Source organism: Telmatherina bonti (genome assembly GCF_933228915.1).
Source record: "Telmatherina bonti genome assembly, chromosome: 5".
Lineage (NCBI taxonomy): Eukaryota > Metazoa > Chordata > Actinopteri > Atheriniformes > Telmatherinidae > Telmatherina > Telmatherina bonti.
The window spans coordinates 25,933,026-25,945,883 of NC_136623.1; the positions used below are offsets into that span (position 1 = coordinate 25,933,026).

Consider the following 12,858-nt stretch of genomic DNA (forward strand, 5'->3'; position numbering starts at 1 on the left):
CCTTAAAATAAACATTGATTGAAAAGAAAATACAAGAACTTTACATAAGATTTCTTTACAGTATTTGTATAAGGCATGGCTCTTTTCACACACAGTACTGCAATTCCACGCAAGCCACATTTTTTTCCTTTTTTTTTTTTTTATCATCTAGTGTCAGTAACAGCAAAGAACTGTACTTATTTATATAAAATACTAATGAGATATTAGCTCATGTCTGAGGAGTGCATTTGTTCAGTTCTGAGTGCTAAGTGGTAAGCTAATGGTTTTACAATGGATACATTAGACAGCACTTTCACCTTTCTGTCAATTGCTTCCAAACTGTTGACAGTTTTTGTCTTTTTGCCTGATTTTGATGCTTATTTTCTCCAATTCCCTCAATTATGCAATCAAATTAAACCAATGAGAAACACTGCTAAAGTAGCATGTATGCATGTTATATACAGTTTGAACAATAATTGTAATTAAGAAAGCAATCTTAGGTAAACATCTTTTGTCAATAACACAAACCATCACTGCAAATAACTTGCATGGCTTGTGATTTGAGATACTTGAAGTATCGTTTTGGCCCTTTTGTTTGTCATTGTAAACATTGGTTTTCAGAACTCACAGCTATAGGCCAGCTTTTATGTTATCATCTTTTTACAATTAAACATCAACCACATCTACTTCAAATTTCCACACAATTATTTTTTGCTCTTGCTTCCTTCCAACCCAGAACAACGTTTGCGGTTGTCATGGAGTGTGTAACAGCTGTTGTTGAAAATCGTGGCAGTAAATGACCCTTTGTTGGAAACAAGATGTCAAAAAGTCTTCCCTTACCTGCACAGTGTCGGGCATCAAACTGTTCTATAAAACACATCAGGTTTCAGTTACTTTCTGAAAAGTTACTTCTTACATAAACTGTGACTTTGATGTTTCTGCTACGTTTCCTGCTTTTTATTGTTCCTAACATGAAGTGTTTCCCATCAGACACTCAGCTGCACCTAGCATTCCTTTAAAGATATCGTTTTGACAGTTTTCTGTCAATCACTCTTTTTCTCTCTTCCTCGTCCTCCATGAGGACCCTGTTGTACTACCTTAAGAACATCTTTTTTAGTTTTTCTACGCTCACATCCCATAGGCCCAGATTAAACTTATGTTTTATTGTCTGCACTTTTTATTAATTTTTGTTTTGTTTTACAAAATTGTCTTTGCAAAGCTCAGTGCACTTATTCATGTATGAAGTGAAGTATTCCTTTTGACTGACAAAAGTCTTCTCTCGTCATTTTCAGCCTGTGCTGTCAGCCAGTGGAGATGTATTTTGTGCGGTTGTTCAAAGAAAACACAAAGAAAAATAAATGGAACACTAAATTAAAGGTTAAATAAACATACACTCTGGATCCCCACTTGATCAGGTGACATGTTGTGTTGTAACGGCCCTTACAAAATTTAAATTGCTTCAGCGAGTATTGTATGACCGCATTATTTATTTAGCAGAAGTTTGAGGATGTGGAAAATTTGCACACGAGCAATTTAATAGATTTGGGCACTCACTCACGTTCACACCTTGCACACATCGACTCACATCTTAATTACTGTAGCTTGATGGCTACTTAACCTTGCCCCTTGCTGCTTATGCTAATGCAAAGGGGTCAGGGGTGTGCTCAGTGGCTGGCTTGCTGTCAAATCAACCAGAAATGACCGTGGAAGTGCAGATGATAGGATGAGGAAGACAAAGAACCAAGGGCAAAGCCAAATATGGCAAGTAGACAGCAGTGAAAGGGTAGAAAAAGAAATGTTGTAACGTATCTACATTTTTGACTATCACATTACATTTTTGTCAACAAATTTTTTTGTTTGATGAAATGTTTTAATTAGGCTAAGCTAAATCAGTTGCAGATACATTCCTCTCAGTCACACTAACTTCTTCACTTCTCACTCCAGTATGACCTCATCCTTTGAGCAACATGTTGTTAAGGAACATATGGCTGGCTCTGTGTGTGAGTGTAATGAGCTCATCCTCTCCCCTGCTATGTAACTGAAGCTGTATCTGTTTAAGGCTAAGGATGCTGAGCAGCAGGGAGAGTCAGTGAGAGGACATGCTCACACATACAGCTGCTGACCTGTTTTAGATATTCCTCTACCGGATGGTAAAGTGACATATTAAATGCTTTTGTTTGAGTAAATGTTTATCCTGTGCAATGATTTCAGTATTCCAATTATTTTTAGTTTACCTTTATTGAAAACACCAGACAACACTAACACGGTAACATAATTAACCAGGGGTAATACATCAAGAAAATATAATTAAGCTGTTGATCACCTCATGCTTGATTCAGACTGAATGACAGAAGAAAAAGAGTAAACACCTCTAAGGACTAAATTAAAATGGTTTGCATTGTCACAACGACAAATGTGGGCAGACATGTTCACATCTGAAATAACAGTGAAAACATAATTATTGAAGACATCTTTATCAGATTGCACCACTAAATTTTAGTTTCTATCATCTAAACAGCTGTATAGACAACTTCCACACTCCTCAAAGTAAAGGCTCTCTCGCTTTCACTTCAGTTTCTGTTGTGCGAAAGTTGAGGAGGCTCTTATGTAGGTCATGCACTCTGGTCCATCTAATGCCTTGAGTTATTTTAATGTCATATTCCTAGCGCAGGGCTTCTCCAAGTCAACCTGATCAATTCAGTTGGACATTTAGTCTGGTCTAATTTGACTGATTCACTGTGTCCACTCAGCTGTTAAAAACAAGTATGTACAGCACAGCACTCTCTACCATACATACCACAGAGGCCATGCATGTATGCATAGACCTTTGAACACTGTTGCCGTCACCAGCTGCAGCCACTGGAATGCATATGTAGAATTTGGATCTTGTGTGTGCGTGCCGTCTTGAAGCTGGGGAGAGCAGTAACAAAGAGTTGACAAAGGGTCGTTGAGATTTAGGGCGAGATGCCAAGGAAATCAAGGAGAAACGTGTGCAGCCTCACACACTTACCCACTTTCACAGCCGCACACACACGCGCACACAGACACACACACACACACATACTACCCCCCGTTGTCTGATCTTGGGGGACATCTGCTCTGGTCTGGGTCACTGGCAGCGAGTTCTCGGCTGGACTCAGAAGTATCACCACGGCAACTGCATCACATAATCCCATTCCATTTCATCCCACCCAGGAACTGTGTGTGACGTGATTGGCCTGTTCCCCCTGGGGCGCTTGGGCGACAACTCAGGCACTGTCTGCTTACTCGCTGTGTCAGCTATGGCTGTGAGTGTATGTGCAGGGAAGGAGATGCATATTAAAGGAACGTTTGCCGCATCTTGGCATTAGACAGTGTCAGTTATGCAGACACACCCCTACTGTGTGTGTGTGTGTGTGTGTGTGTGTGTGTGTGTGTGTGTGTGTGTGTGTGTGTGTGTGTGTGTGTGTGTGTGTGTGTCTGTCTAAGTGTGCAGTGGAACCAGTCTGACTCTCCATGGTGAACAATATAGGGAGATTAAGACAGAGTTGATAATAGCTGAGTTGAGACATTTTGTTTTATTGATAACCAAAATGATTACTTGATATTCAAAAATTTTGGACATGCTTAGTTTAAAAAAAGGTAAAAATGTAATGACATCTCAGAGTCGAATTAATATCAATAGTTTTAGCCAGTGTCTGAGTGTTGGTGAGAAGAGAATTGAGTTTAGCTGCAACATCAAAAACCACTCTTCAGTTTTTGGTTATGTATGTCTAGTTTGATACGAGCTTCAGTGTTTTTGTTTCATGAAGGGAAAAGCAAACCATTTAGTAGTTCTAGCACCCATAAGAGTTGTTGCAGCTTGTATCCCATCTGTAATGCTGTAAACTTACAGTTAGGTATATTGGTGTAAGCCAGGTATACGGCTTATGCAGCTTTATATGGTATTGGCCAACCAATGCAGATTTTACAGTTAATTCTGCCTCCTCAAACCTTTTCCAAACAACCAGTAGAGCTAAGCTCCTCCAAGGATGTGAAATAGCCGAAAATTGCAATAATTACCTTTTACAGAGCAAGAGTAGAACTTCATGTCCTTTTAAAGTAGTTGTGATACAGAGAAATTTTACTTATTTGGGATGCATGATTTCTGGATGTGCCTCTCGCCCAATGATGGGATAGGCTCCAGCTTCCCCATGACCCTGAATTGTAACAAGCAGATAAGAGAATGGATGGATGGATTTCTGGAGGATCAAGGCCACTATAACACATAGAAGAAAAGATGTTGGTTTTTTAAAATAAAGTTTATCATACAGATAAAGCTTTTTCAGAAACGCTGCGTTATCAATGCTACATCATTAAGTGGCGCTGCAGAGCAGCGGGAAGTACACCAAAAACTAAGAAGATACTGAAGTTCAAGACTGAAGTGATATGGATTTTTTAGGCTGATGCCAATTTTGATATTTAGCAGAAAACAATACTGATCACTGATTAATATAAAAACATGTAATGAATGAAATAACTTGTTTGTTGTACTGCTTACAACAGTTAATATTTTATTTTGCAGACAGAACATTTTGTTTAACAGTATTTTGTCTTTTACTGCTTGTTTAACTTTGCAGAAGAGAAATTTTCAAGTACAAAAACATCCAAATATGTAAAAAACGTCTGCCTACTGTACAGTATACAAGCAACATATTGAATGAAATGACTGAAAAAAACATTATTTATTCTGATGCTCTTTATTGTGGAATTACATTTTGTTTACTCCATTATTTTCTCTGCCTTAAAGTGACTACTCATATGAACCTAAAGAACAAAACCAGACGTTTTTCTAAGACGCCAAAACATGCCATATTTAATAGTTTCATTTAAATATATCATGGTCCCAAACAGCCTGACACCAAAGTTACTAAACACCCCTCCTCTCTCTGTTCACTTTGTTCTTCTGAAAATACACCTTAACATACAGCTGATGAAGCGATGAACAGTCATTCTGTACTCTCAAAAATTTTCTACACTTATGTTAATCCAGCATTTACTTGCTGGCTTTTAAGCTGTCAGCTAACACTCTGTTATTATGACATAACATCATGCTGAATCCAATGTGGACTAATTGGATGCATTCATTTGCTCTCTTTGTGTAGCTGCAACAAGTCTGTGAGAAAACGATCCAACTCCTATTAAGATTTCTTATTACAGTTAACATTTACCTAGTTGGATTATGAGGTCATTTGCAGGAATTTGTCAATACATCATGATGCTAACGTTTGGAAATGGCTTTCATGTGAACATGGACAGTAGAACTGGGCTAGGTTAGCATAACTACAATGATGCTAACAATGAACATAAAAGTTTCATTTGGCAACTGAGACGATAGCGTTTAAAAATTAGGACATTTTTCTCCACTCGATAATACAAACTGATCATTTATTGTGTCAAGTCATTCTTTTACAAGTCTAACTCACTGACTGCATCACACACATAGATCACCTTTGGGATCCATGTGTGGCACTGTCTACTACAGATAGGGAGTAACTTAAACTAAGTTAGCATTACTTTAGCAATGCAGCATAAATGACAAGCACTCATTTGTCATTACATTTGGCAAAGAGAGTAAATCTGCCAAAAATTGCATTTCACCCCTCATCCACTAGAGTCTGGATCCAAAACAGAGGAAATTCTCATAGACTCCCAGGTTAAAAAGACCAACTTCACAGCAGAAATAAAACTGTTTACAGCTCGGTTCAAAAAAACCATTTTAGGTTCATTAGGTCATGTTTACCTTCATGATAGCTGTGGGTTTAAATTTTGTTTACCCATAACGCTCTGAGTTGAAGCCACAATTTCCTTTGCTTTTTGTCTATTTCCTGTATTTGAGTCACGTGGAGTGTGCTCCAAGACCAATGTTTATAGGCAACCTGGGTAGGATTCAACCCCAAAAAACATTTGGGCATACAATGCAAGAAGCTATAGTTTTTCTCATTGGAAGTTTTTTTTTTTTTTTTTAATTTGTGTTTTTTTGTTTTTTTTTTTAAACTCATTAGTATTCTAGGAAATAGTTATTGGAAGTGAGTGTATGAATAATAAAACACTGCATACTATGATGTATAAGTCTTTACTTGAACATGCAAAAATATTGTGCTTGGCCAGTAAAGCTGCTGCTTATTAAAACAGTGAACTGAATAATCATTAAGCACAGATTTCTAGTTTTACTATTTCATCATTAATCTCTCACTAACTTTAGCTTTTATCTATTTCTCCATTTCCCATTCATGTGGCAGAGTAAACTGGCTTTGAATTGAGTTGTCTGCCCTCACATTTCTCTTTCTCTCCCTTCACACTGTGTTCCTCACTCAACCCTTCCACCTCCATCTTTACCTCTCTTTGTTTGCTGAAGAATACAAACAGTGTGAATTAAAACACAAGTGACAGTTTGCATCCAGCTTCATTGCTGCTCCTCAGTCCTCCTCCCACCATTCCACCCTCACTAACATGCCTACCCGCTTCCATCTTTCCCTCCCACTCCAGCTGTCAGGAGGCTTCATTATTAAAGATTTATGGCAGAGTCTGGGCAGTTCCTCCAAAAGCTTTTGTCAGACAGACCGCATGTCTCAAATCTCTCTGCCACTAACTGAAAGTGACATAAAAGCTTGCATAGATCATGTGCTCACACACATTTCTAATGAAGTTGGTTAGAAAATTTTACAATTAGCATATCTCAATTTAGTTTAAGTCATATCAATAAAAATGCACATGATTTGGGAATCCTGTTGACATTTCCAAAACTAATTCTAAGGCAAATGCCTAATGCCTAATGGTGTTTGTAATGAGTTTATTCTGACATAAAATCATGCTAAATCCAATGTGGACCAATTGGACACATTCATTTAGTTATGGCCGACTCTCTTTGTGTAGCTGCAACAAGTCTGTGAGAAAACGATCCAACTCCTATAAAGATTTCTTATTACAGTTAACATTTACCTAGTTGGTTTATGAGGTCATTTGCAGAAATTTGTCAATACATCATGATGCTAACGTTTGTAAATGGCTCTTACAACTGAACATGGACAGTAGAACTGGGCTTGTATTTGGTCTTTGCCACATTGTTATTGATATGTTTCTACTGGTTGGGATAAGGGTTGTACTCTCAGGTTTTCATTCAGATCCATGAGAATGGGCCTGTGTTTTTAATATTTCAGTTTGAAGAAAGGTCTCACAGTTTGTATACAGCAAAGGAATAATTCGGAGTTGGATTTAATTTGCTACTGGATGCAGACATGCTGACAGATTGCTGCAGCTATTGATTTGTGTGTGTTGGTGCATACATTTCAGCCCCATCAGCCTGCTGTTTTTTCATTAATGGTTTAAGAAAACAGATTAGGAAAACATTGCATTGTTAAGTACCTATTTTATAGTCAGATAGTTACTAAAGGAAACCTAAACCATTTCACATAAAATGTCTACAACTGTTATCATTTAAAGTCTGTTGTGTTTACTTTAACAATATTGCTTCTTTTCTCCAATCAGAAACTGAAATTTGTGCAAATGTTTTGCACAGAAAAGGAAAGCACTGATAGTTTTCTTAACTTTGCATTTGCTTGTATAGGAAAGCCCAGGAACAGCAGAAAAAGGTGGTTGTAGCAGGATGTGTTCCCCAAGCTCAGCCACGGATGGACTACCTCAAGGGTCTCAGCATTATTGGGGTATGTGTACATTGTGGTTTCTGTGTGTAGTCTCTGTGTACTTTGATTAACTTGCATGAAAGTGTAGCCAATAGATAAATGTTTATGCAGGTGCTGTGTCTTCTGGTGCACTCTTATTTGTGTTTCATGTTTCTAATAAGCAGATTTTTAGATGCACACACATGATGTATCATATGCTTCTTACCCAATGGCGTGTGTGTGTGTGTGTGTGTGTGTGTGTGTGAGACTGCATTATTATACAAATTAGGGGTGGGAATTATAGGTGATTTTTAAAAATAGACTAGTTAAGCTTTATAAAAATAAATTGAAATAAATAAAATGATTAGTCGTATTGTCATCATGGTGGGGTGGATAATTTCACATGTATCAAGCGCTGACCTGCCTATAGTTAACAGCCATTTGGGCTAACCCGGAGCTAATGTTGCCTAACCAGCTATCAGATGTAGGCAGGTTAAAACTAAGTCATACAGTTAGCCGATTAAAAACTGCAGTTGTGCTCCACTCTGGCCTCTTGCAGATGGATATCTTGCAAAAATCCAAACAAAATTGTATTGATTGCACTTCAGATGTTGAAATAAAGTGAAGTCACTTTTATTTGTGTAAAAAATTTAAAACTAATAAAAGTTGACTACAAGTGCTCAGCAAAAATGCTATTTTTCACTACATAAACAACTTAAATCCAATAAAAGATCATGTTTTAAGAAGAGAACCATAAAAAATATTCCTATAACTTCAAGGAATAACAGTTAAATATTAACTGCTCATTTATGTGGCATTCTAACCGTATCCTGTCCAGAAGATCTCTTCTGGATTGATCTTTGATATTTTGTCCTACGGCAACAAACAGCTCTTATATTTAGCAAGTTTCTATCGTTAAAAGTAGAACATGAGCAGTTCCCTGGAAAAACACTTTAACTTAACTTTCCCTTTGGAAACCGGCCAACGTGAGCAAATAGTCTCCTGAACTAATTTTTGGCAATGAAGCTCTGAAACTGCAGGTCCTGTCATTATCACAAGGGAACTGGATTATGCATTGTTACAAGCACACACACATGCACTTCCTTGTACTCCTCTCTTTGTGAGAACCAATAAATATGAATTCTTATGCTTTTGTCAGCCTTATAATGATCTGAATTTTCCCTAATTCTAATGTTAAAGATAAAGTTTGAAACAGTGCTTTAAACTATGGGACCCGCCATGGTAATCCCAACAAGTTAAATGGGTTCCAGGCTTTTGTTATAAAACACAAGCAGACTTGCAGATGGGCCTATGAATACATACATGCATGTTGAAGCAAGTTAATTTTTTTGAAAAGAGTAATATGAGCATGCACATACTCCCCTTGTGCTTCCTTGGTAGTTAGAACCAGCTACATAATAACAGCGGCAGTTGGTGGTTTATGCAAATCAGATGCAAATAAAGACTTGAGAATTTGTGTAAAGTGATTGTGCTAACGGCTATATAAGAGAGTTAAAAATAGGTTTCTTTTTCTTTTTGAATTCTTTGTCTAATTGACCTTTGTGTGTCAGCTTTTTTTGTATGCTTCCATATTTGTGTTTTCTTTTCTGTAGCCGCCACAAAATGAATGACAGTGTACTTTGTGTAAGGTACACAGGCAGTCACGCAAGCCTGCAGTGTTTCACCTCTCTGAACTAGACTTGTCACATCCTGTATCTGACACACATCACACACCATCATTCACAATCATACACATAGGCACACACACTCGCAGCATTGGCCGAGTAATCGGAAGATCTCAATGGGTAAGCATTGCTGAGCGCATGAGATGTCAGTCGCATCAGTGCTGTCAGAACACGGTCTATATGTCTCTGGATGGGCTGAATTGGTTAGAATTATTATGTTGATTTAATATTTAAAGCCAAATTATACCACATTAGATCCATTCTACATGCCCTGAGCTGACCCATGTTTGTTTGAACACAAATTTAAATGAAAGATAACCTGGCTGGTTTCCCTTAATCTAAAGTTCGGACACCGGCAACTGGACGTAATTCATTTCTTGTGGTGAAGCAAGACACATCAATAGTCAACATATACAATACTAATCTACTGGCATGTCATGTTGTTGGTGCAGGCTGTTAAAATCTTTTGCTGTCATGTAATCCAGCCATGAGATTAACACACTAGTCAAAAATCATGTCTTAATTTTCTTTGTGCTACATTTTTTCAGAACTAAGATTTGATTTACTTTTTTCTCTCTTTTTAGTGGCTAATATTAGGATTTGTCACTGAAATGTACTGAAGTCCCCCTAAGATATATTTTTTTAAAAAGCTGAGTGGTGCATTCACTGACGATTCTAAAAGTGGAAAACCCATTCTCTCACATGGAAAACATGGCATATTGTAATTAGAGTTCACAGTTTCAAGTCTTGATGTAAAACAATGAAAAAAGTACTCTTACCTCTTTTATTTTTCAAGTTGAGCTAAATTGCTGCTGATGACAATGTTAACTAGAAACAGCTATTATTTTAATAACAGCAACTGTGAACACCAATTTTTTAAACTATTGAACTTGGAATGTTGCATGAAGCAATAAACAAAAATCCAATATTTAACAAATTTTTCTAAGAAGTTTCTGTATGTCACAACTTTAAAGTGGAACTATTATGTGCATTTCAGGCTAATTTATTTTTATTTCTGAGCCCAGAAGGGCTGGGATTGATCGAGTTATTGTCACAGATCACTTTATTTACTTCAGACCGACCCTCCGTAGGCTGTCAGATCAGTCTGTGGGCAAAACGAGTGGATTGAGACTCTTCCGCATTATCCCCGCCTCCCGCCACTGCACTACATCAGGAGCGCGCACCGCACCTGCTTTCACCGCCGTCATTGTAACATCTCATAAACAGAAGGATTAGGCTAATATGAACTCAATAAAAAAAAAAACACATAGCATACAGCCCTACATGTTGGAACCTGAATCAGACCCTGAAAACGAAGTGGAAAACAGCAACCCACAGCAACGAATGCAGCAGGATGTCTCTGGTAAACTCACCAGCCATCGTTGGAAATAACTTTATCTGACATTTTCCACCCGCCTGATGTATTTGTACATGCCCTTGTTAACCAGTAGAAGGTAACCAATCACCGAACCTTATCCCCCGGGACGTCACAAGGATTTCGAAGTAGAAAATGACGCGTTTTTCGTCGCCATGTAAACTGAACGGAGAGAGTGCTGGAACTCAAACTCAAACATGCGTTTAGGTGATAAAAAAAAACAGTTCTGTTCACATGTCTGATGAGGATTCAACACTGTAACACCGTAGAAAGCTCAGAAAACTTGAAATACCATAATAGGACCCCTTTAAACATTTGCATTATTTGTGCAAATTTGACAGAAACAGATTTTGCAAAATACACACCATGTTATTTGATTGCCAAGCTTGCATCCTTTGTCCTTTTAAGCACACAGCTGAAGCAAACAATTCTGATGAAGAAACTGACAGTGCTCCACATGGCCACAGAAACGGCAACCATCACACTGTGTTAGATGCCGGTTTTGAACTTGTACCTTGGATACCAATGTGTACCTGTGTACTTGTGCACAAAATGGACCAATCGCTACGTCCCGTTTTGTTCAATCACAGGAATGGATTAGAAAAATTGACAAAAACCTGAAAACTGGAAAAGTTTAAATGTTAGAAAGACCACAAGTTACAGCCCATATCTTCTGAATGATCTGAAGAGTTTTAGATTTAAATGAGTGAGGAAGCACAAAAGATGTATTAGCTTGAAGCTATGCTTTTCACAGCATAAGCTTCACCATTAGGAGAACAAGTTCAACTATCTGCCATGTTTTAATTAGAAAGTGCATAAGAATTTGGAGAACAAGGACAACTATCCAGCTTGACTTGCATACCAAATTGGGATTCGGACCCACAAACAAGAGCCCATTCCTTTAACTATTACACCAGCACAACTCTCAGCTATGCTCTGGCAGAAGCGTAATTTTTTTATTTTTTACCACTGGGATAGGAATGCCTTTTTAAAAATTTGCTTCAGTGTGTAATCAGCAGAAGAACTTTGATTTGAATTGGTGAAGTAACACAAGATTTTTTAGCTTGCTTTTCTTAGCATAAGCATTAGGAGAAGAAGTACAACCATCTAACACAATTTATCAAGATCTGGTACCAGGGTTTGAACCCATGACCTCAACAAAGGGCAACTGATATTGCCACTGCACTACAATAGCTCTCACAATGACTGGCAGAAGCCATGATATTCTTTGCCATTGGGATCGCCAAAGAATATCAGTGTGTAATCAGCAGAATTGCAAAGAGATGTGAAAGGTTGAACTGCTGTCAAGACACCAAAGATAGTTTTAAATAGTACGTAAAAACAACTAAAATTCTGAAGTCAGTCGTTAAACAGCATTAATCATTGCAGAAAACCTTTTAAAATTGCCCATGTGATCAGTTAGACTATTATTCAACGTTAACAACTTTGTTGCATTTAAAGCATTTCAACACCAAAAATATAATATGGAACTCATCTCTGCAGTTTATTTTTTTTTACTTGAATTAACACTTTGTATTATTTGTACAACTTTTAAAGACAGACATCGCACATACTTTATCTTATTTGTGCAGACCACCCACACTTTGACTGCACAGCTCAAGCTCAAGCTTTTTCATGGAACAGTACGCAGCACTCTGTATGCAACAACTAGCATACTGTCTAGGCTGACATTGTTCAATACTGGATTTGAACCCTTGCCTTGTATACCAATGCGTACCTGGGTACCGGTGCAGAAAATGGACCAATCACTGAGCGGAATTTCCCGTTTGGTCCAATCACAAGAACAGTTTTAAAAATTGACAAAAATTTGAAGAACTTGAAAAGTTTACGTTACTCAAACCAAAGGTCATAGTACATATCTCCTGAATTGGCTGAAGAGTTTGATACTTGAATGGTTGAAGTGAGACAAAAGGAGGAGGAGTAAAGTTTCAAACATTTTGCAAGAAAGACTACTTAGTTTCATTTCAAGCATTGTAACAACAAAAAATTGTTTAATCGTCACTTCTGCACAGTTCATTTTTTTTAAACTTGAAATACACACTTTGTATTAATTGTACAACTTTTGAAGACAGACATTACACATGCTTTATCTTATATGTGCAGACGGCCCACACTTCAACTGCACAGCTTGCAGTTGAAGCCAAAGCCAAAACTTTTA

At 37.6% G+C, this 12,858-nt stretch overlaps 1 protein-coding gene across 1 annotated transcript in view; it reads left to right on the forward strand.

Moving 5' to 3' along the window:
* The window catches only part of cdkal1 (CDK5 regulatory subunit associated protein 1-like 1), a 242,924-nt gene that overhangs the window by 66,781 nt on the left and 163,285 nt on the right, over positions 1-12,858 (forward strand). Inside the window, exon 5 of the mRNA XM_079240730.1 lies at positions 7,565-7,661. Within this exon, the coding sequence (XP_079096856.1) occupies positions 7,565-7,661 (97 nt within the window). The remainder of the gene's footprint in view (positions 1-7,564; positions 7,662-12,858) is intronic.